Genomic DNA, 25,206 nt, shown 5'->3' with positions numbered 1-25,206 from the left:
CAACCCCGCCCCCGCCCCCCACATATAACAATAAACTTTTTTTGTAACATAATATTTAACCATCTTTATAAAAATGAAATATGTATGATTTCCAATAATAAGTGTAGAGGTTTTGACCAAATATTTTGAAATTTTAATAAACTATTTATGACAAAGTATTTTATATGAGTATATATTTTCATCATGAAAAGATTTTCTTTCGTTATACAAAGTGTGATTAAGCTCATCATTTGGCAATAAAAAATAAAAAAATAAATTTTATGAATTTTTTGGCCTATAACAAGGAAACATTATTTAAATATCAATGCTGTTATAGGTGTATAACAGCTAGGGGTGTTCGCGGTTTGGTTAAAAATCGATCCAAATCGATTAAATAAACCGATATTTACTTGGGCAAGGTTTGGTTTTGAATTTTTAAAAATCGATAATATTTGGTTTTACTAAAAGCAAACTGAAGAAAAAACCGAACATATATATATATATATATATATATATATATAGAGAGAGAGAGAGAGAGAGAGAGAGAGAGAGAGAGAGAGAGAGAGAGAGAGAGACACACACACACACACACAAAAAAAAAAAAAATTCATAAGTTTTTATAAATACTTTTAAATAATTTATATACTTTTTAAGCAAAATTTTATTTATCTTTAATAGGCTAATGAACTTTATACTATAAGCCGATTTAAAAAAAAAAATTATGAATTCAAACTCATTTATTCAAAGAAACAACATGAGATTTACATTGATTTATTTTTCATATTTCTTATAAACTTTATTCACATAATTAAAATCATAAGTCTTAAGACATTTTCTCCATAATGCAAGAAACTATAGCTACCACAATAAAAGGATAATAACAGATTATAAGTTGGAAAAGAATAGAAAATTCTCTCCTAATTGTAGGGCAAAAAAACATGAAATAGAGAAATACCGTTAATTTTCTTAAAAATAGAAAATCGACCCAAACAGAACCAACCCGATTACAACCAAATCAATGGAGATGTATTATATTTGATTTGGTTTGGTTTTAATAATTTTAAAAACCGACTAAATTGATTTGGTTTTGATTTTAACTTAAAATCAACCCATGAACCCCCCCCTAATTATAGCAATTTGCTATAACAACCTTTTTTTTGTTTTGTTTTTGTAATAGAGAGGTTTGACTGGATATGAAATTTGGCTATGTCTTAAACAGATTCCTCAAGTGGCTATCTTTGCACTTCCCTTGCCAACATCCGTATAGGTGTTGTCTCCTCCTTTCTTTTCTGTAAACCTTCAATTCTCAGCAAAACAAGTCAACAAATTACTTAACAATTTAATTACAGGATTTCCAATATAAACCAAAGATTTAATCTTTAGCTATGGCTGATACTGGAAAAAGAACAATTCTTCAATTTGCACCTTTTCAAAGTTCTGTAGATGAAGGATTTTGGCATAAATTATCTTGTTTAAAACTTAATAAACTGCGCCTTGATGAATCCCCTATTCCAATTACTGGTATGCTTCTTTTTTTTTACTTTTTTGCTAATTTTTTACTATGGTTATAATCTGTTTTACTAATTGTAAATTTACATAGCTTTTGTAATTTTTTTTTTGTTGAAGTTGCTGAATTGTTCTTGCTATTTATAGTGTACCCTTTTCTTATGATGAATAATTATTCATGTTTTTTTGCTTCTTGTATTTTTTTTTTTATGGTTTATCTGTTTTACTAATTGCTAATTATGTAGCTTTGATGATTATTTACTTTGTTTGTTTGAGTTACTGAATTGTTGTTGCTATTTGTTATTTACCCTTTTGTTAGGATTCAACAATGTAGCTTCTTCTTCTTTTTTTTCGTTTCTTGTAATTTTTTTTTTAATTGTTTATCTGTTTTTCTAAGTGCAAATTACATAGCTTTTGTGATTATTACTTTGCTTGTTTGTTTGTTTTTTTGAGTTACTGAATTGTTCTTGCTATTTGTAATTTACGCTTTTGTTGGGATTTAACAATGTTCACTCTTTTCTTAGATCAATTATTCATGTTTTTGGTTTATGAGAGGGGAGGAGTTAGAAGCCTGGATACTTTGGTCAGCCGAACCTCGTAGCTTTGCTTAAACAAGTGTATAATTCATGAAATACAACAACAACAATAACAACATACCCGGTTTAATCCCACAAGTGGGGTCTAGGGAGGGTAGGATGTATGCAGACCTTACCTCTACCTTTGTGGGGATAGGGTATAATTCATTAAATATGTATACATATTAAATTAAGAACCTAGTTATTAGCACTTGAAGTCATCGTCCTATAATCCAAATTCCGTAAAGTTGAAATCTTGTCTCCGCCTCTAAGACTCGTCGTGATTCTCGTTGTCGAGCTTATTCTTTTTTCCTTTGGAGTACTGGAGTTTCCTACTACACTTTTCAGAAATAAAAATTGCATCTTTTTGGGGTTTATTTCACAATCTTTGTTCTGGTGGCATTTAGAGTTACTGAATTTTATCGAATATTAAACGTTTGGCTTATTTATTGTTTTGGTATGATGATGGCTTGAGTTGAGCTTAAACGGGGAAGCATGGTTAGTGAGGATTCATATAGCCGTCTCCAACTTGTTTAGATTGACCGCGTAGTAGTTGTTATTGTATTAGACATTTGCCTTACTGATGGAATTGAAATTGTAGCTTTTGGAGGTTTATATCATAATCTTTGTTCCGGTGACATTTAGAGTTACTGGATTTTATCAAATATTAAACGTTTGCTTTTTGATGGAACTGAAATAGTAGCATTTGGAGTTTAATAGTGTTTGTTTCTACTTGCCTGAATTTTTTTTGTGCAGGTTTTTATGCACCTTGCTCGCATCTTCAAGTATCAAATCACTTGACTCTTCTTGCTGAATCTTTGCCTACTGAATCCAGTGAGGAATCCTCGTCTAATCTAGCTAGTCAGGGGAACAGAAATAGGTGTCCTATCCCTGGCATTCTTCTCAACACAAACACGTTGGAAAGTTTCTATGCGCTTGATAAGCAGAGCCTACTTAAGGCAGAAGCCAAGAAGGTATAGTAAAACATTTTTCCTCAAGTTTTCTACTTACATGCACAGTTTGTATGTTGAGCCATATCTTCTAACACTAGAATAGGTTATTATATGGCCATAGAGTAAGAGAAAAACAATAGCTGTGAATCAGTTATAGCTAGGGGTGGAAAACTTAGCCCATGAAAACATAGCCCCCCCAAAACTAGTTCATGACCGGCCCATTTATTAGCTCATCCCATTTTAGACCAACCCGCTTCAGCCCATCTAAAAATTGGGCTGAAATGTAGCCCAAATTACAAATTACATCAACAACATTCCAAGTGTAATCCCACAAGTGGGGTCTTGGGGAGGGTGGTGTGTACGCAAACCTTACCCTGCCTTGTGAAGGTAGAGAGGCTGTTTCCGGAAGACCCTTGGCTCAAGTAAAGCAATACAAAGCAATTTTGAAAAGGAAATATAGCGGTCAAGAAGCCATGTTGAAATACAGATATAGTAGCCCAAATTGACCTATGAAAAACTTGTCAAATTATTTTCAAAAAGACATTTTTTCAATTTGATACTCCTATGTTACATATAGCCATAAATAAAGGGAAAAAAAAAGTTTTATTAGGTACTTAAAAGTTATAAAAGAACAAACAAAGAAATTAAAACTTAGTTAGAACTGGGCTGGCTGGATTATGACCTGCTTTTTAGCCCTTTTCAGCCCAACCCGTTTCAACCAAGATATTTTGGGTGGGTCATTAACTCAGCCGATTGACCTGCCCAAATTCAGCCTCACCCACCCATTTGACTTGAGTAATATCTGCTAACAGCAGGATATGTTAATATTTGGCCTTAGAGTAAAGAGAAAACAATAGCTATGAATCAGTTATAGCTATGTTTGCAGGGTGGGCGTTCGGTTCTTCGGTTCGGTTTTATCAAACTTCAGTTTGGCTATTTCGGTTTCGGTTTTTTGAAGGTGGACACCGAACCAAACTAGTTCGGTTCGGTTCTTTCGGTTTCGGTTTTTTGAAGTTTGGTTCGGTTCGGTTTCGATTTTTTCAATTCGGTTTTTTTGATATGATATTAGAAGCGATTCCATTTACACTAATTCATATTCTCAAAAGCAACAAAACATAAAACTAACAAATTAAAATCAAAATCAAACAAACAGGATACACAAGAACAGAAAACCATAACCGTAATATAGGATTACTAGGTGTTATATACATACAGTAAGAATAATTAAGAAAACACATAAAGGACATACATTAATCCTAAAGACACATCCTAGTCACCTTTCTTTGTTAATGATATTTGATTTTCTCAACTGAAGTGGAAAATTAGGGATACAAAAGCAAAAGAGAGCTTATTACAATTGGGTTTTTTTTTGAGCTTAAACTTAATGGGTCTGGACTATTTTAATTTTTTTGGGTAATGTATAAATTTCGGTTCTTCGGTTCGGTTTCATCAAAGTTCGGTTCGGCTATTTCGGTTTCGGTTTTTTGAAGGTGAACACCGAACACCGAACCAAACTAGTTCAGTTCGGTTCTTTCGATTTCGGTTTCTTGAAGTTCGGTCCGGTTTTTTGGTTTTCGGTATTTATGCCCAGCCCTATGTTTGCCTTGGTAAATTCACATATTGAGTGAAAGGACTTTTGCATTCTGTTATTTCAAAGCTTAATAGTACGTATCATGCATGGAAAGAGGTTGAACTTTAGTATCATCTCACCGTGATAGTTTTTGAATTGTTATTGCGAATCAGATATGGGATGACATTTACTCAGGCAAAGTTGAGGAGGACAGTTCTGTGCTCTTAAGATTCCTAGTTATATCATTTGCAGACTTGAAAAAGTGGAGTTTTCATTATTGGTTCGCTTTCCCTGCTTTGGTGCTTGATCCTCCTGCAACTCTAGTTAACGTGAAGCCAGCTTCCCGGTGCTTCACGTCTGAAGAGGTTCCTTTCTCTTGAATGATCATTTACTTTGTTCTTTCACAGTTTAGATATATTTATCCCAAATGTTTTGTTATGGCGAACAGGCTGAATCTCTGTCTAGAGCTTGTAATGAGTGGCGTAGCACGAGCTCCACTGCAGGTAAAAAGTTCATGGAGCTAACTATCATATACTCCCTCCGTCTCAAATTATTTGTCGTGTTTCTCTTTTACACTCCCCTTAAGAAAACATTAATTAGGAGTTTTTTTTTTTTTTTTTTTTTTACCCTTATTTGTGTCATAAGATATCTCTCCATTGAATATTTAATCTATTTATGTGCCATCTTGAGGTGTTTGTAATCTTCAAGAACAATTACTACTAAGGGTAAAATGGGAAAAAGATAATCTTATCTTGAACTTCGAAAACGACAAATAGCTTGAGACAACTATTTCTAGAAATCACGACAAATAATTTGGGACAGAGGGAATAATCTTTAAAGGTCACAAGTTTTGACATTTCTTTTTCCGGGACCTGAAGCATTAGTTTAATGCAGATACACCATTCTTTTTGGTATCTATCGGTTCAAATTCAATAGTTACTCTCAGGCATCTAAGGGAGTTGGAAGCCTGCCAAAATAATGGTCAAAAGGTTTGTCCATTCGCTCTTGATATGTGTGATATTTATGGTACAGGACTGCCTTTGACATAAATGCCTTTTTTACAATAAGCAGGTTCTTTTTGGTTTTTATGACCCTTGTCATCTTCCAAGTAATCCTGGATGGCCACTTCGCAATTATCTTGCTTATATCTGTTCAAGGCGGGGCCTTGGAAATATTCACTTTTTCTGCTACCGTGAGAACCGTGGTTTTACAGATCTGGGATTGTCACTTGTTGGAGAAGCTGAAATATCTCTTTCACAAGGTAGAGCTATTAGTATTTAGACCTTTGGTATCTGATTTATGTTTCCTTTATCAATAGTGAAGGTCATATCTTTTACGTTGCCATAATGATAATTTGTTTAGGATGGAGAAATCATGAGAACGTGCCTAATGTTGTGGGATGGGAACTAAACAAAGGGAAGAAGGTACCGAGATGCATCAGCCTTGCTAAAACTATGGATCCGACAAGGTATGCACAAACATTTTTTGCACCAAGGGTGTGGCCTAGTAGTCCATGAAGTGGGTTGAGAACCATGAGGTCTCAGGTTCAAATCCCAGTGGAGGCAAAAAAAATACACTAATGATTTCTTTCCATCTGTCCAAGCGTTGGTGGACAGAGTTACTCGATACCTGTCTTTGGTGGGAGGTAGCAGGTACTCCATTGAATTAGTCAAGGCATGCGCAAGCCTGGCCTGGACCATGCGGTCCGAACAAAATTAAAAAAAAAAAAAAAAAAATTTACTGCTGTATTCTATGAATAATTTGGTGGTCATGTTTATCCAGGCTAGCTGTATCAGCTGCTGATTTGAACTTGAAACTAATGAGATGGCGCACATTGCCGTCATTGAATCTAGACCTTTTGGCTTCCACGAAATGTCTCCTCCTTGGAGCAGGTACACTCGGATGCCAGGTCGCTCGAATGCTTATGGTAAGTGTTCAAGAAAATGGAGAAAGAAGAAAATGAAAGCAATAATTGTGTAGCAATTTCTAAAATTGCTTCTCTGACTTTTGTATATTTGTAGGCATGGGGTGTCCGAAAAATTACATTGGTAGACAGTGGTAAGGTCTCAATGTCTAATCCAATAAGGCAGTCACTTTATGCGCTTGATGACTGTTTAAATGGTGGAAAATTTAAGGCCATTGCAGCAGTTGAAAGCCTTAAGCGGATATTTCCAGCAGTGGTATTGGTCCATTACTGAGACCTCAAAGAATTAAAATAATTGAAGATATAGAGAAAATGATAAGTTCATTTGCTGACGCACCTTAATTTCTTGACAGGAAGCAGAAGGTGTTGTGATGGCTATTCCGATGCCTGGACATCCAGTATCTAGCCAAGAAGAAAGTAGTATACTTCAGGACTGCAGGCATTTGTGTGATTTGATTAACTCACATGACGCGATCTTTCTATTAACTGATACACGGGAAAGTCGATGGCTTCCTAGTCTACTTTGTGCAAGTGCGAACAAGGTTTTACACCTTTACTTTCTCTTGGGAATTTTCCTTTGAAAATTTTGTTTACTTTTCTGAGACTACTACAGTCAGACCTCTCTATAACAGTCATCCTCTATAACATCTCACTATAACAACCATATTTTCTGTGGAACCGATCTTTCTCTATAGCAACATTTCACTATAGCAGCCAAAAAAATATTCAGACAAACGACGCTGTTATAGAGAGGTTTGACTGGAGTATGTTGCATGTGATGTTGAATTCACAAGTGCCAGCTGAATTTTTCCTGATTATTACACGTGTCGTTTCTCTCTCCGCAGATTACTATTACTGCAGCCTTAGGCTTCGATAGCTTTCTAGTTATGCGTCATGGGGCGGGACCCCCCGTGGATGCTCTACGAAACTCGCAAGCTGAAACTTCGAATAACGTCTCCTCTAGTATGGAGAATCTCTCCCTTTCAAGTGAAAATGAGTCACAGAGATTGGGGTGTTACTTTTGCAATGATGTGGTTGCACCAATTGATGTAAGATTCTTGCATGAAAATGATGGTAATTTTTGATGGGGAAAGGATCAAAACTGCCCCTGAAACTATGCGAAATTGGCAAACCAGTGGTAGTAGTGGCGGTGGAGGAGGCAAAACTGAATAATACGCGTAGTATAGGGAAATTGAATCATGCGTATAGTGTGAGGATAAATCTGGTCCACTTTGATTTAATCAGGACAGGTGGCAGATCATTTGGGTTAAAAATGTTAATTAGAGAAAATGAGGTCCATTAGTCCAAAGGGCATTTTGAGCCACTTTGGTAACGGCAGGGGTAGATGAAAAACCAACTTTTATGAAGGGTAAAATTGTCCAATTTCGCATAGTCCAGGGCAGTTTTGATCCTTTTCCGTCGGTTGATTGCAATATCTACAAATATGAATCCTTTTGTTCTTTGTGCAGTCAACGGCTAATCGTACCCTAGACCAACAATGCACGGTTACTCGTCCCGGGCTTGCTCCTATTGCATCAGCCCTTGCTGTTGAACTTTTGGTTGGAGTTTTGCATCATCCTTCTGGGTAAATCCTTAACTATTTTGTGATATTCGTGCAAATTATATTTTACCCCAAAAATTTAAGCATTTCGTATTTAACTATGTTTGCAGAATAAACGCTAGAGCTGAGTTTGCAAACTCGAATGATAACGGTAGCACTGAACAACCTCTTGGCATTCTACCTCATCAAATTCGGGGCTCCATCTCTCAATTTTCTCAGATGACACTTGTTGGTCATGCTTCAACTTGTTGCACTGCTTGTTGCTCCACTGTAAGTTTCACTATTCAAGGCCATCCATCCCGAACCTGTGTTCCTCGGACTCTCCAAAAATGTGGCCGTACCTGTGTAGGATCCTACAAAAATGCACTACTTTTGGAGGATCCGAGAAGCACTAGGCGGCATTTTTGAAGAGTCCGAGCAACTTAGTCTGGAGCTGTTATTATACTGTACGATCTGACTGTCTTTTTCTGTTAGCTCGCTGTTCTTGTTTAGTTCTTTGTGGCTTTCATGCTTAATCAGTAACCTCCGTCTTGGTAATCTATTTGAAATTGTTCCATAAGGATCTTAAGTTATTTTGTTGAAACTGCTTATATTGGTATGTTTTTCCAACTTATTTTAGTCAACTGTAATTAGTGTGATTTCTTAGAAATTTGTGCGCCAACATTTGTTAAAAAATTTGGAACCAGTTTGAGTCCTGTGACAAGTCATACATCTCTATTCCTTGCACCACAGATTGTTACATTTTTTAACTAGCTCAGATTAGATTATGCCTATGCATTAAAAAGAAGAAAAAGAACTTATATTAAAGAGATAATGGTCAAAAGCACACCCGGACTATCGCTTTTCGCGAGTTTCACACCCTCACTATTTGTTGTTCCCTTTTCCTACCTGAACTACCACCATCTATGTATTAAAACACACTTCAACTATCTTTCGTTCCCTTTTCCTATCTGAAAACCCTAAACCCTATCACGTAGGAAAAGGGTTCAGCTGATAGTTGAGGTTGTGCTTTAAATACATAAATGATGATAGTTCAGGCAGGGCGTGAAACCCGAAAAAAGTGATAGTTCAAGTTGTTTTTGACCATTGAACTCAATTAATTACGCCCAACTATATTGCCGTTTGACTTGGAGCTATGGTAAAGTTGTCTCCGTGTGACATTCAAGCCGTGGAATCAGCCATTGGTGCTTGCGTTAGTGTAGGCTGCCTAAATTACACCTCCTCGAGGGTGCAACCCTTTCCCAATTATGTTGTCGTTGGACTCTCCAAAAAGGAGGACTATTTTTTTCCTGGTTATGAAATTTTGCATCTTAAAAGCAAGTTAATTCTACAGTTTTGTGATTAATCATCCGCTTTTGCTCTCTTTTATACGCTCCGAGTCTAATACACATGAAATTCCTTATGCTCAGGTGGTATCAGAATATCAAACGAAAGGGATGGACTTCATACTACAAGCTATCAATCATCCTACATATCTGGAGGATCTAACTGGACTAACAGAACTCATGAAGTCAGCGGGATCTTACACGCTGGACTGGGATAACGATAGTGAAAATGATGACGACGATGATGATTGTGTAGAAATATAACCTTATTGTAACATAATACCTACATCCATTCTTTGCAATCAATTTGATTGTTTGTATATCTCCCTGACCGGATCTTCGCCATCTCACTTCACACGCATATGACAAGTGGACAACTACAGATCAGCCATTAGAACTCAAAAACTTGATGTTGTTTCTACATGTAAATTCCTATTGGAAAATATTATGTTTTGTTTTAGTTTTCTTGGTATCAACCCCCAGGACTACTAATCTTCAGTATTAGAAGTTAGAACTGCTGATTTTCAGCTCATTTCGTACAATCTCTGGTCTATTATCTCTAATACAATTTGTTGGGCCATGAAGCTCATTTAGCTCTTGAGTTAGTCAATTAGCTGAATATGGAAATAAAAAAGCACCTCTTTAATGGGTCGTTTGGTTCAAAATAAGGATATCCCAATTATAATTTGGTAATTATGATTATAATTCCAGGATTATAATCTCAAGATGACAATCCTACCTTCTATATGGGATAGCTAATACAAAGATTTTGGTATCGAAGTCATACTGGTATTAGCTAATACTAATAACCGAACGATTTATATTACAATTCCAAATTTTATATCAGGCTTAGTAGCCTAATCCTGATAACCGTTTGAATCTTCATAGTAATAAGATGGTACTTCCAGTATTAATCGATTAAGTATATGCGGAATGTGCAGTGACGGACCTAGAATTTAAGGTCGTGGGTGCTGACCTCCCTTTAGAGTAAAGTTGTTACCGATCATAAAGTATAGCGTAGAATTAATGAGATTTAGAATAAAGTTGTTACCGATCATAAAGTATAAGCGTAGAATTAATGAGAAACAGTAAAAAAAAAAAAAAAAAACATTAAAAACTGAACAAAGAAAGTTAAAAAAAAAAAAAAAGCGGAAGAAGAAAAAGAATCTATATTGGAGAAAAAGAGCTCTTAAATTTTGTGTCTCGAGTAATGAGAAACAGTAAAAAAAACATTAAGAAAAATTAAAAGAACAATTCTTCAATTTGCACCTTTTCAAAGTTCTGTAGATGAAGGATTTTGGCATAAATTATCTTCTTTAAAACTTAATAAACTGCCCTTGATGAATGCCCTATTCCAATTACTGGTATGCTTCTTTTTTTACTTTTTTGCAAATTTTTTACTATGGTTATAATCTGTTTTACTAATTGTAAATTTACATAGCTTTTGTAATTTTTTTTGTTGAAGTTGCTGAATTGTTCTTGCTATTTATAGTGTACCCTTTTCTTATGATCAATAATTATTCATGTTTTTTTGCTTCTTGTATTTTTTTTTATGGTTTATCTGTTTTACTAATTGCAAATTATGTAGCTTTGGTGATTATTTACTTTGTTTGTTTGAGTTACTGAATTGTTCTTGCTATTTGTTATTTACCCTTTTGTTGGGATTTAACAATGTAGTCCAATTTTCGTTCCTTCTCTTTTCAGGTTACTGAATTTTCCCGACTTATTAATGTTCACTCTTTTCTTAAATCAATTATTTTATGAGAGGGGAGGAGTTAGAAGCCTAGATACTTTTTTCCGCCGAACCTCGTAGCTTTGCTTAAACAAGTGTATAATTCATTAAATACAACAACAACATACCCAGTGAGTGTATGATATATGCAGACCTTACCTCTACCTTTTTGGGGTAGGGTATATTTCATTAAATATGTATACATATTAAATTAAGAACCTAGTTATTAGCACTTGAAGTCATCGTCCTATAATCCAAATTCCATAAAGTTGAAACCTAAGACTCGTCGTGATTCTCACTGTCGAGCTTATTCATTTTTTTTTTTGGGAGTACTGGAGTTTCCTACTATCCTTTTCAGAAAAAAATAATTGTATCTTTTTGGGGTTTATTTCACAATCTTTGTCCTGGTGCCATTAGAGTGACTGCATTTTATCTAATATTACACGTTTGCCTTATTTGTTGTGTTGGTGTGATGATGACATGGATTTAGCTTAAGGGGGTTGTACGGTTAGTGAGGATTCATGTAGCCCGACCCCAACTTGTTTAGATTGACGCGTAGTAGTTGTTATTGTATTAGTCATTTTCCGTAGTGATGGAATTGAAATTGTAGCTTTTGGGGGTTTATATCATAATCTTTGTTCCGGTGCCATTTAAAGTGGCTGAATTTTATCAAATATTGAACGTCTTCCCTTTTTTATGGAACTGAAATTGCAGCCTTTGGGGTTTATAGTGTTTGTTCCTACTGGCCTGAATTGTTTTTGTGCAGGTTTTTATGCACCTTGCTCGCATCCTCAAGTATCAAATCACTTGACTCTTCTTTCCGAATCTTTGCCTGCTGATTCCGATGAGGAACCATCGTCTCTCCTAGCTAGTCAGGGGAACAGAAATAGGTGTCCTGTCCCTGGCATTCTTCTTAACACAAACACGTTGGAAAGTTTCTATGCACTTGATAAGCAGAGCCTACTTAAGGCAGAAGCCAAGAAGGTATAGTAAAATATTTCTTTTCTCAAATTTGCTGCTTCATGCACAATGTTTATGAGCCTAGGGGTGCCAAATCACCCCATGAAAACATGATCCGCCCAACCCTCTCAAGTTTGGGTGAGTAACTGGCCCACCCATTTATTGGTCCATTTTAGCCCAACCGTTTTTAGCCCATCTAAAATTTGGGCTGATATGTAATCCAAATTGACTCATGAGAAACCTTGTCAAAATATTTTCAAAAGCATCTTTTTATTTGATATTTACATATAGCCATAAATAAAGAAAAAAATAGTTTTATTAGGTTCTTAAGAATTATAAGAGAACAAAAAGGGCCACTTTGTGCACAAAGCATCCCGCTTTAGCAGGGTCCAGGGAAGGGCCTCACCCCACGGGTTGTGATGTAGACAACCTATCCTAATGCAAGTATTACTGGCTACTTTCACGGCTCGAACCCATGACCTATTGGTCACACGGAGACAACTATACTATTACTTGAAGGTTTCCCTTGGATTATATAAGAACAAACAAAGAAATAAAACTTAGTAAGAATTGGGCTGGTTGGATTATGACCCGCTTAGTAGCCCATTTTAACCCAACCAATTTCAGCCCAAGTAACTGACCTGCCCATTTATTAACTCACCCCATTTATAGCCACCCAAATTCAGCCCAACCCGCCCATTTGACACCCCTGATCCATATCTGCTAATACCAGGATAGGTTAATATTTGGCCTTAGAGTAAGAGAAAACAATAGCTGTGAATCAGTTATAGCTATATTAACCTTGGTAAATTTCACGTATTGAGTGAAAGCTCTTCTTCAAATTCTGTTATTCCGTAGCTTAAGTAGTATGTATCATGCATGGCATAAGGCTGAACTTTAGTGTCATCTCACCGTGATAGTTTTTTGAATTGTTATTGCGAATCAGATATGGGATGACATTTACTCAGGCAAAGTTGAGGAGGACAGTTCTGTGCTCTTAAGATTCCTAGTTACATCATTTGCAGACTTGAAAAAGTGGAGCTTTCATTATTGGTTTGCTTTCCCTGCTTTGGTGCTTGATCCTCCTGCAACTCTAGTTAATTTGAAGCCAGCTTCCCGGTGCTTCACTTCTGAAGAGGTATTTTTCTCTTGAGGGGTAATTTACTTTATTCTTTCGCATTTTAGATTTATTTATCTCGAATTGGTTGTTATGTCGAACAGGCTGAATCTTTGTCTAGAGCTTGTAATGAGTGGCGTAGCACGAGCTCCACTGCAGGTAAAAATTCACGGAGCTAACTATCGTATAATCCTTAAAGGTCACAAGTTTTGAAATTTCTTTTTCCGGGACCTGAAGCATTATTTCGATGCAGATATACCATTCTTTCTGGTGTCTATTGGTTCAAATTCAATTGTTACTCTCACACATCTAAGGGAGTGGGAAGCCTGCCAAAATAATGGTCAAAAGGTATGTCCAATCGCTCTTGATGTTGTTTGGAATCTTAACCAATATACAGGCTGTATAATTGCCGTGTAAGATTAAACATGCTGCAGTACTAATCTCATTTCATATGTGTGATATTTAAGGTACAGGACTGTCTTTTACATAAATGCCTTGTTTACAATTAGCAGGTTCTTTTTGGTTATTATGACCCTTGTCATCTTCCAAGTAATCCTGGATGGCCACTTCGCAATTATCTTGCCTATATCTGTTCAAGGTGGGGCCTTGGAAAGATTCACTTTTTCTGCTACCGTGAGAACCGTGGTTTTGCAGATCTAGGATTGTCGCTTGTTGGAGAAGCTGAAGTATCTCTTTCACAAGGTAAGAGCTATTGGTAATAGGTTTTGGTATCTGATTTATGCTTCCTTTATAAATAGTGAAAGTCATTCATTATACGTTGCCATAATGTATTTTGTTTAGGAAGGAGGAATCATCAGAACTTGCCTAATGTTGTGGGATGGGAACTAAACAAAGGGAAGAAGGTTCCCAGATGCATCAGCCTTGCTAAAACTATGGATCCGACAAGGTATGCATAAACATTTAGGGGTCTTTTGATTGCTGGTTAGAGTTATGCAGGGATTAGTCATGTAGAGAATAGTTATGCAGGGATTAGTTATTACGTACTCCCTCCGTTTCAATTTATGTGAACCCATTTGACTGGGCATGATATTTAAGAAAGAGGGAAGACTTTTGAAACCTGTGGTTCAAAATGAGTCTTGAATATTTGTGTGGCTGTAAATTATTCATAAAGTGAATTTATTTCCAAATTAGGAAAGAGGTCATGTATTTTGGCACGGACTAAAATGAAAATAGGTTCACATAAATTGAAAGGGAGGGAGTATTAGTTATTTCATCTTCTACCCTGCCTAAAATATTACATAGATTCCGTCGTAACTTTTACATGTATTAGTTATGCAGAATTGTAAGCTGGTAACCAAACATCATACTTGGTGACTGAATTCTATACATGGCAACTAAAATCCTACCACACATGGTGTTAGTTATACTAATTTTAATACATGAATAAATCACTTCCTAACCAGCAACCAAACAACCCCTTACTGCTGTGTTCTATGAATATAATAATTTGGTGGTCATCATATGAATCTCTGGCATGTTTTTCCAGGTTAGCTGTATCAGCTGCTGATTTGAACTTGAAACTAATGAGATGGCGCACATTGCCGTCATTGAATCTGGACATGTTAGCTTCCACGAAATGTCTCCTCCTGGGAGCAGGTACACTAGGATGCCAAGTTGCTCGAATGCTTATGGTAAGTGCTCAAGTAAATGAGAAAAAAAAATGGAAGCAATAATTGTGTAAAAATTTCTGAAAATGCTTATCTGACTTTTGTAATTTTGTAGGCATGGGGTGTTCGAAAAATTACATTGGTTGACGGTGGCAAGGTCTCGATGTCTAATCCAATAAGGCAGTCTCTTTATGTACTGGATGACTGTTTAAATGGTGGCAAATTTAAGGCCGTGGAAGCTGTTGAAAATCTCAAGCGAATATTTCCAGCAGTGGTATTGGTCCGTTTACCAAGACATCAAAGAATTAATTAAAATAATTCAAGATATAGAGAAAAGATAAATTCATTTGCTGACGCAACTTTAATTTATTGACAGGAAGCAGAAGGTGTTGTGATGGCTATTCCGATGCCTGGACATCCAGTGTCTAGCCAAGAAGAAATTAATATTCTTCAGGACTGCAGACATTTGTGTGATTTGATTAACTCACATGACGCGGTCTTTTTATTAACTGATACACAGGAAAGTCGATGGCTTCCTAGTCTACTTTGTGCAAGTGCTAACAAGGTTTTACACCTTTGCTTTCTCTTGTGAATTTTCCTTTAAAATTTTGTTTACTTTTCTGAGACTATTATGTTGCATGTGATTAGGGGTGACAAATTAGCCCATGAAAAGACCCGCCCAATCCGCCCACCCATTTATTAGCTCAGTCCATTTTAGCCCAACCATTTCAGCCCATCTAAAAATTGATCTGATTTGTAGCCCAAATTGACCCATAGAAACCTTTGTCAAAATATTTTCAAAAAGACAATTTTTACTTGATATGTTATATTATATATAGTCATAATAAAGGAAAAATAGTTTTATTAGGTACTTAAAAAATTATAAAAGAACAAATGGAGAATTAAGACTCAGTAGGACGTGGGCGGGTTGGGTTATGACCCGCTTTTTAGCCCATTTTAGCCCAATCTATTTCAGACCAATTAGCTTGACCTGCCCATTATTAACTCAACCCATTTTGACCCGTCCTAATCTAGCCCAACCCGCCTATTTGACACCCCAACATGTGATGTTGAATTCACAAGTGCCAGCTGAACTTTTGCTGATTATTAAACGTGTCTTTTCTTTCTCTCTACAGATCACTATTACTGCAGCCTTAGGCTTCGATAGCTTTCTAGTTATGCGTCATGGAGCAGGCTCTGTGGATGCTCTACGGGACCCACAAGCTGAAACTTCGAATAATGTCTCTGCTTGTATGGAGAATCTTTCCCTTTCAAGTCCAAATGAGTCACTGAGATTGGGGTGTTACTTTTGCAATGATGTGGTTGCCCCAATTGATGTAAGATTCCTGTATGAAAGTGATGGTAATTGTTTAGGCTGAATATATCGACAACTCCTTGAACTTGTTAGTAAATTTCATTTAGACACTCGAATTACGCCTTGTTCTAATTGAGCATCTGAACACGTAATAAAGTGTTTCTATTAGACATTTTCGACTCAAATTTTCAAAAAACTATTGCGCATGTTCTCAAACGCCTATTATATCGATAAGTTAACGACATAAAATATGTCACCTCCTTTAGTTATACACATCAAGCTTAATTGGAACATGCTCGAGGTTTTATGACTTTTTTGAGACTAATGTGTATAATTAAGGTAAGTGACATATTCTAGTTGGTTAATTACTTAATTTATCAACTAAATGGGCGCTTGGGAATAGGCGCAAAAGTTTTTCAAAATTTGAGCAGAAAGTGTAATAATAGGAAGACTTTATCATGTGTTCAGTTGCTCAGTCAAAATAGCCCGTAGTTTAAGTGTCTAAATGAAATTTACTGGCTAGTTTAAGGGGTTGTCGATGTATTTTGCCAATTGTTTAACCAGAATATCTACAAATATGAATCCTTTTAGTTTTGTGCAGTCAACTGCCAATCGTACCCTAGACCAACAATGCACAGTTACTCGTCCCGGACTTGCTCCTATTGCATCAGCCCTGGCTGTTGAACTTTTGGTTGGAGTTTTGCATTATCCTTCTGGGTAAATCCTCGACTATTTTGTGATATGGGTGCAAATTATATTTTATCCCAACATTTTAAGCGTTTCTTATTTAACTATGTTTGCAGAATATACGCCAAAGCTGAGTTTGCAAACTCTAATGATAACGGTAGCACGGAACAACCTCTTGGCATTCTACCTCACCAGATTCGGGGCTCCCTCTCTCAGTTTTCTCAGATGACACTTGTTGGTCATGCTTCAACTTGTTGCACTGCTTGTTGCTCCACTGTAAGTTTCACGGTTCAAGGCCATCCATCCTGAACTATTATTATACTGTACAATCTGAACACGATTTTTTGCCGCCCCTGGTCTCTTATTCATAGAACCTAGAAAATTAATTCAACTGTGTTAGTGTGATTTCTTAGAAAATTTGTGAACGCTGTTCATTACAAATTTAGATCCAGTTTGAGTCGTGACAATTCATTCATCTTTGGTCCTTGCACCACACAATCTTACATCTTTAACAAACTTAGATTAGATTATGCCTAAGCATTTAAAAGAAGAAGAAATAATCGGATTAAATTATGCCCAACTATGCTATTGTTGGATTTGGAGCACCGGTAAAGTTGTCTCCGCGTGACCTATAGGTCAGGGATTCGAGCCGTGGAATCAGCCACTGTGGAAAGCATCATTACTTGTTTGTGTTCAATCACTCTCTTTTGCTCTCTCTTTGATATGCTTTGGACTGATACACATGAAATTCCTTATGCTCAGGTGGTATCAGAATATCGGACGAAAGGGATGGACTTCATATTACAAGCTATTAATCATCCTACATATCTGGAGGATCTAACTGGACTAACAGAACTCATGAAGTCAGCGGGATCTTACACGCTGGACTGGGATAACGATAGTGAAAATGACGATGACGATGATGATTGTGTAGAAATATAACCTTATTGTAACATAACTTCATTCATTCTTTTGCATATCAATTTGATTGTTTATATATCACCTGACCAGATTTTCGCTGTCTCACATTACATGCATATGACAAGTTTGACGACTGCACTGATTAGGTACACCATTGTGATCTACAAAAAGAACTCAAAACTTGGATATTGTAGTAACAAGTTGATGTTGGTTCTACATGTAAATTCCTGTTGGAAAATATGATGTTCTGTTTTAGTTTTCCTGGTATCAAAACCCAAGGCTACTCATCTTCAGTATTAGAACTGCTGATTTTAAGCTCATTTGGTGCAATTTGTGGTCTATTATCTCTAGCAAGATTTGTTGGGGAATGAAAGCTCATTTGGCTCTTCAAGAATTGGTGAAGTAGCCGATTATGGAATTCGAAAACCACCTACCTCTTTAACAGGTCGTTTGGTTCAAAACAAGGTTATCTCAATTATAATTCGATTATTATGATTATAATTCTTTTTCTTAGCCGAGGGTCTTTCGGAAATAGCCTCTCTGCCCCACAAAGGCAGAGGTAGCGAAAAGCGAGAGGTACGTATGCGTATCCCAGACATCCTATCCATCCCTGAACCCTCACTTCATGTGGATCATAGTATGTTGTTGTTATGGTTATAATTCTAGGATTGTAATGTCAATATTACAATGCTACCTTCTATATCGTGTAGCTAATACCAAGATTATGGTATAAAAGTTATACCGGTATTAGCTAATACAAATAACCAAACGATTTGTAATACAATTCCAAATTTAATATCAGGCTTAGTATCCTAATCTTGTTAACCACACGACCCCTTAGTTAATTGAATCTTCATAGTAATAAGATGGTATTTTCCGTATTAATCGATTAAGTATATGTGGAAGGAGATGAAAGTTGATACATAAGTAATGTAACGATAGCTAAAGGAGATGTAACAGGGTGCTCCTTTTACCCATTTACAAGAAAACTGTGTCATCGTGAAATATAAAACATAACATGCAGTAAGAGAACCAGTATAGTGAAAAAGAAGGATTTTTACGCAGTATGCTTAGACATAAATGTTAATTTAAAAAATAATTACACCCCTTACATACTTAAAGAAAAATATTTACAAAATACTAATATCTTTTGTATATCTTCGGAATATACAATTCATGTCTCTTTATAACATGTAAACGGACGTAGTTCTTTTCTATTTTGGCATTTATTATAGACCCAATGAAAAAAAAAAAAAAAAACAGGAAAACTGTTGCTTTTGCATTTATGTGCAATATTATTCCATTTTCATACCTACGTCTGCACTTTATAGACCCCCAAAAAAAAACCATTGCTCTTGTATTTATGTGCAATATTTTAACATTTTCCTCACCTACTTCCGCACTTTATTATTATTGTTATTATTATTCTACAACTTTATTATTATTATTATTCTACAACTAACTACATCTTGTAGTATCAGCGTCGGTTAATACGAAGATGGCAAGTATGAAAAGTCTGACTCTGGATTAAATAATTCTTTTTTCTATGTAACTTTTTTTGGTCAACAATGACCGCCGATAGTATTACTCATTTTGTGTTTCAATTTATGTGATATTTTTCTTCTCAAAATTCAAACTGCATAAATTTTGATCAACATTTTAAGATATATTTTTCACCAAATTGATATGAATAAGTTACAATAACACTTTTCGTATAGTTTTCAAATATGTAAATTTTAATCTTAAAATATTGAGTTAATCTAATCTAATTTAGCTTCAAAGTTAGTCAAATTGACTTTCGTAAAGCGAAAAATATCATTTAGATTAGGATGGAGGAGTACTATTTCTTTCACCCTATAGAATACTTTTTCATTAATATATAAATACAACAAGTGCAACCTACTATAACTTTTATTTGCACGAATTTGTTCACATTACCGGTTTCAAGTCCAAATAAAAGAAGACGATGGTAGTAGATTGACAATGACGGATCTACCAATTAGGGATTAATAGGCGCTTAAGAACCCATTATCTTTGACTCATGCGCCCTATTTATATATAAGAAACTTATATTAAATATGCAAATAGATATAATTTATATTAAACTTAGATATAATTTTGTCTACACGTAAAATTTTCAAACAATTGATCGCTATTAATCAACTAAGGGTGTTGTTAAGTAAGCTGGGAGACAATGCGAAGCTAACAACCTTTCAAAGGCAGATCCAAATGTCATATTCCCTAGGGTTGTACAAAGAAAATCGACAAATCACACCAAATCGATAATCCGAATCAAACCGAGAAAAAAAATTCGACTTGTGGTTTGGTGTTGGGAAAAAAAAAAAACCAATCATAATTGATTTAGTTTGGTTTTAACTAAAAAAAGTCAAACCGAACCAAACTAATGCGACAATTACATGTATATAAATTTTTAAAATATTTTATACAGAAATGATTTACTTATAATGTAATTTATCAATATTTCTTAAGTTTTTTCATAGTTTTTGATAAGATTCGACTTGGGGAAAACCCGAAATCAAACAACAAACGCGGAAATTAAGATAGTGAGAAATTAAGGGATGAGAATTGAAGAAATTAGATATGAGAATAAAAGAAAGAAGGGATTGATTCATCTATCTATTGTGACTAATCAAGATTGGATTGGTTATCAACACCTATTAATCAACAAACAATTATATGAATTCAATCAAAGGGAGAAAGAGACTTAAACTCATACATGGAAACCTAATCCTAGATTATCTAAGAGAGATTCAAGGTAAAAGAGAGTTAAGGGAATCCACCCACTACCTAACTAGCTAATCCTAGTTTAACCTAAACTCCATAGAAGGAGAACTACACTCAAAAGAGTTTCATCATAAATCTCAAGCTAAGGAATGAAAATAAGCTAAGGCAAGCTTAGATAGTTTTGCCTTTACATGCATAGCCGCAATTACTTAACTACTAGCCACATTTGGCATTTAACCGTTAATTCCTATTACAACAAAGGCCCGAAAGTGGCCTTTGCACAAATAACCCAACTTTGTGGCTTCCATCTTTTGGCCAACATTTTTGTGCCTCTTCCAAGAAATCATCCATACTATGTATGCCCTTGTGAATTGTCTTTACATGGCCTCCAAAGGCTCAATCTTCATCACCAAAGGGCGTGTGAAATAAAAATGTATGTCCAAGGCTCCAACATGGATTTTAGCCCACATAATCGCCCACGAGCTTCTTAGGATCATATCAGTTTTTGCCTTTTAACAAATTATTTCAAGTTTGAACTTAGAATTTTGAATGTTCTAATAAGATTTATAGCCCATAGATGTTTGTAACTCAAATCAAGTCAAAGCCCAATCAATATTAATGCTAACAAAAGTAATTCAAGCTTAACACTAGGAATGATAATAATGTTAGATATCTATTAATTATTTAGTTCTGCATTGTTAATTTAAACAATGAAAATACATAACTTAATTTGTTTTCTTTATCATGTAATTAATACTTATTAGCCGTACTTATTTTAGCATGATTTAGTGTTTTTAGATGATAATTATTTTCAATATGCCTTATTAATTAGCAATATTTATTTATGCTATTTCATTATCTTTTTTTGTTGAATATTTTATTACAATGTCATCACTTATTTCACATTTTTGTTATTTTTTTTAGGAACACTTTAATTATATAGTTGTATCTTGCTAGGACTGAAAAAAATATTTAAAGTAAAAGTTATATTTTATATGAAGATTTTTTCTTGAAAAAATCCCGAAAAATCTGAGGTCGAAAAACCCGACTTTTATTGGATTGGTTTGGTCTAGTGGATTGAATAACCTTTTTTTTTTTTTTGAGTGCCAACAAAGTGCAATCGATTTGAAAACCCGACACAATTGATTTGATTTGGTATTTGAAAAATCCGAACCAACCTGGTCCATATACACCCCTAATCTTCACAGTTCAAATTAAAGAACAAAATGTTAGGAATACTTAGTTCAAATCAGTGTTTTAAAAGGAGTTTTTGGGGCGAGCCCCAAGGCGAGACGTACCAAAAATGCCCCGGGGCGATGGGTGAGCAATTCGGGGCGTAACCGAGTTTTTTGTTTTTGGGGCGTAACTTCTTCAAACTAAAACGAAATTTGTTAAATAAGTCCTTAATATAATGCCCGATTTCAAAAGTCAACATGTAATTACTCAAATGTTTTTCGAAGCATTAAATTTAAAAGTCAAGACCTTTTTTTATTGTTAGAATGCCTAATATATGTTCTTTTTCAATTATTTATCTTATCTTTTGCTATCTCAAAAAATAACGAGCATACTTGTACTTGTAAGTAGCATATAATAGATTGTTCTAATTAGTTTTTTTTTGTGAGGGTGTATATATATATATATGCTCCACCCCAAAAAAAAAAAAAAACTAATTAGAACAATCTATTATATATATATATATATATATATATATATATATATATATATATATATATATATATATATATATATATATCACTTATTTATAGTTTTCTTCAATTTTTTACATTATTTCACCTATTTAAAAGTATTTATTATAATTATATCATTTTATAAAATATAATTTTTAGTGTGCTTACGCCTCAGGCGGGCGTAAAAACGCCCCGCCTTACGCCCTCGCCTTTTAAAACATTGGTTCAAATATCAATACGATCCAACATTTAATGAATCAGAAAATATAATTTTAGTGTTGGTCGAAAAAAATCTCTCTTTAATCCTCAAAAATCTCTCTAAAACTCTCCCAATTTGAAATAAGACCTAAAACAGGTCATTTAAAAGTGTCTTAGACATAAGTGGACCATAAGCAAATATGAGCTAGCTAGGTCCAAGGAACTTTTTAATCTACCTGGGAAGGTAAAATCCCAAAATTAACCTAATGATTAATTGCATGATAAATCCTACTTTCTTTGGCCTCCTTGTATTTTGCTGATTGATTCAATTGCTACAAGCATTTTCTTGAAAAGTTCTCTTGTATTAAAGAGCTTTTGAAATGTTCGTTAGTTCAAAAAGTACTAATTCAAACAAGTCAAAACACGAGTCTAATGTATTTTTTTATATATATTATTATTGTTAATAATTTATGTAACATTGAATTAGAAATGGACGTATAACATAACTACATCTTATGAGCAGTTTGTCCACGGCGAGAAAAGTCGTCTTTAAATTTGTTTAAGACTTTTTATGTTCACACTTTACTATTAGCTTAGGATTTTGACTTTTTTTTTTTTTTAAAGTCAATCTTTTTTATAAATCCAGGGTCTTTTGTGAAAACGAAATCACTCAATAATGTATTAGTACAGTTATTGGAATTAATTCTTGACTAACATACTTTGCACAATTACGTGTCATGTTCTGTGTGGACCTCTTGAAATTAAGCACAAGGAGATGTGTAGGTCGTAGGAGACTCTAGGAATATGAAAAAATTTAATTTTTTGAACCGATTTTAAAGAGATAAATAAATAGAAAAAGAAAAAGAAATGAAAATAATAAACAAAGCTCAAGAATATTCCCCTATAGGAAAATTTGAGAGCTTAGAAGAACAAATTAAAGAGTTTTTGTGATACCAACTAGTACATTTTAAGGACCTTGTGCAAATTAGAGTACTTATAGATTTCTCACACCAAAGTACAGTAATACTAGTAGTAGTGCTTTTGAATTATATGCTCTAAATGTAGGAGTGTCAAATGGGCGAGTTAGGCAATATTATAGCGAATTGAAGGTATCAAAGCAATAAAGGTCATAACACGCCCATTGTTTGCTATAAAAATATTACGGGTTGATCACTTTTCTATCATGTAACAACAAAAATAGCCAGCATTTGCTAAATAGAATTTGGAAAGAAATTACCCTTAGCTAAAACACGCAATTTCAACTTGTACTAGTGAAACTCCATGATACTGTCGTGGTGTGATTGTAGCAACTTAAAACTCCAAGAAAATATCTTGAAGTTAGAATAAAAATAAATTGCACCATTTTGAGCTCCATACTACTGTCCCCAAGTTCGAGCTTTCAACACATGAAACTCCAACAAGACACTACTATCAAAATAAATTGCACTATTTTGAGCTCCATACTGTCCCGAAATAGTATTGAGACTATCTATCCAATATGACTCACTAATAAATATATGCGCAGTCCAATCCATCAAGAGCTGTGTGCCATAAATTTCAAGAACACGTAATATTTTCATCAGCCAAATTATAACACAAATGTATGAGTGCTTCCTCAATTATATTGACAACGGGAGAAAAAGAAAGATACAGAAACAAACATTAAAGAACTGTGTCATAATACATTGGGTAGGTCTAAGCTTTGGACAGATATATACAGCTCAAAGACAGACAAGTATTTTTTTAAAAAAAACAAAAAACGATAGATATTTATATTAATAATAATAACTAGATAGATTAAATGCAAATAAAACAAACATGATGGGAGCACATATCTAAGTCTTTGGAATGCTTAGATTTTCAAAATTTTGAACTAGCCCTCATCTCATCTTCCACGTACGCGCCAATCGTGGGCGGATATAGAGCATAATATATATGTAAAAAATACTCCCTTCGGTTAAAAAAAATGTCCACTTAGCTATCTGCACTCTCTTAAGAAAATACGAATTTCTAGACAAAACTAGCTAATTTGACTAAATAATTCCTAATCAAATAGATATTGGGATTTGGTCATACTTAACACTTAATTGGGCAAATTTGGAAATATAAGGTCAATTCCTTCTTGATTTGGTAAGTGGACACTCTTTTTAAACTGGAGGGAATTGTATTTTAGGACATTATCTTGGTGTTTCATTTATGAAATCTTGACATTCCAAAACGAGGACTACTTTTCAATTACAGATTCAGTAGGGTCCAGTAACTTTGATTCAGATCATGTATATATATCATGTGCTAAGAAATCTATACAAATTATACACAAATATTAAAATCTAAACCCAATTATTAACACTTGATGTCGCTATCCTATAATTTCGAATTAATAACGCTCAGTTCATGAATCCCTCCGTCCAAGTAGGCCAAGAGATCCTCTAGGAAAACTTATAAATTTCAAAGTATATAGGCAGATAATCTCCTTGCTATAACGTAACTACAGTGAATAGAATAGATACACCCAATCCCCAAAGACTATTTTTATTTTTGTTTATTCATAAAAAAATTGTTGCTTTAATACCACACGATTAAATCCTATGAATTATATATGTACATGAAAAGGAAAAATTACAAATTCTCTTTAGCACGACCAAAGACCATGAATCAACTACGAAATCTATCTCTATTTGTAGCTAAATAGCTCGTAATTAACATTTTGTTTTATAATTGCGTCGTTAAATAGGATAATCTACTTATTTTTACAGTTCAACGACGAAAGTTGTCTGTTGCTGGGTTTCCTTTTTTTTTTTTTTTTGTATATATCAAGGGTG

General features: G+C 34.6%; 2 protein-coding genes across 2 annotated transcripts; both read left to right on the top strand.

Annotated features, from left to right (window-relative positions):
- Positions 1 to 1,260: 1,260 nt before the first annotated feature.
- Positions 1,261 to 9,977, top strand: LOC132065513 (ubiquitin-like modifier-activating enzyme atg7). Its single transcript, XM_059458937.1, has 14 exons — positions 1,261 to 1,500; positions 2,817 to 3,034; positions 4,757 to 4,948; positions 5,032 to 5,086; positions 5,478 to 5,572; positions 5,655 to 5,844; positions 5,946 to 6,051; positions 6,366 to 6,510; positions 6,605 to 6,763; positions 6,861 to 7,049; positions 7,353 to 7,556; positions 7,977 to 8,092; positions 8,179 to 8,338; positions 9,478 to 9,977. The coding sequence occupies exons 1-14, from the start codon at positions 1,365 to 1,367 to the stop codon at positions 9,655 to 9,657; spliced, it is 2,145 nt and encodes a 714-aa protein (XP_059314920.1). The 5' UTR covers positions 1,261 to 1,364; the 3' UTR covers positions 9,658 to 9,977.
- Positions 9,978 to 10,471: 494 nt separating this feature from the next.
- Positions 10,472 to 17,784, top strand: LOC132062288 (ubiquitin-like modifier-activating enzyme atg7). The gene is given in 16 exon segments (XM_059454887.1): positions 10,472 to 10,481; positions 10,615 to 10,725; positions 10,728 to 10,757; positions 11,892 to 12,109; positions 13,032 to 13,223; positions 13,307 to 13,361; positions 13,456 to 13,550; positions 13,715 to 13,904; positions 14,004 to 14,109; positions 14,710 to 14,854; positions 14,946 to 15,104; positions 15,207 to 15,395; positions 15,967 to 16,167; positions 16,747 to 16,862; positions 16,949 to 17,108; positions 17,595 to 17,784. Coding segments are annotated over 16 exon segments (2,157 nt in total). The 3' UTR covers positions 17,775 to 17,784.
- Positions 17,785 to 25,206: the final 7,422 nt, after the last annotated feature.

Source organism: Lycium ferocissimum, chromosome 7 (assembly GCF_029784015.1).
Source record: "Lycium ferocissimum isolate CSIRO_LF1 chromosome 7, AGI_CSIRO_Lferr_CH_V1, whole genome shotgun sequence".
Classification (NCBI taxonomy): domain Eukaryota; kingdom Viridiplantae; phylum Streptophyta; class Magnoliopsida; order Solanales; family Solanaceae; genus Lycium; species Lycium ferocissimum.
This window is presented reverse-complemented; position numbering and strand designations above follow the sequence as displayed.

What these genes read in the sequence shown, in the direction of transcription:
- LOC132065513 (XM_059458937.1), top strand. Translation starts at nt 1,365, where the DNA reads ATGGCTGATACTGGAAAAAGAACAATTCTTCAATTTGCACCTTTTCAA. An exon ending in ATCCCCTATTCCAATTACTG is followed by an intron (nt 1,501 to 2,816) that starts GTATGCTTCTTT and finishes TTTTTTGTGCAG; the next exon opens with GTTTTTATGCACCTTGCTCG. An exon ending in AAAACTATGGATCCGACAAG is followed by an intron (nt 6,052 to 6,365) that starts GTATGCACAAAC and finishes ATGTTTATCCAG; the next exon opens with GCTAGCTGTATCAGCTGCTG.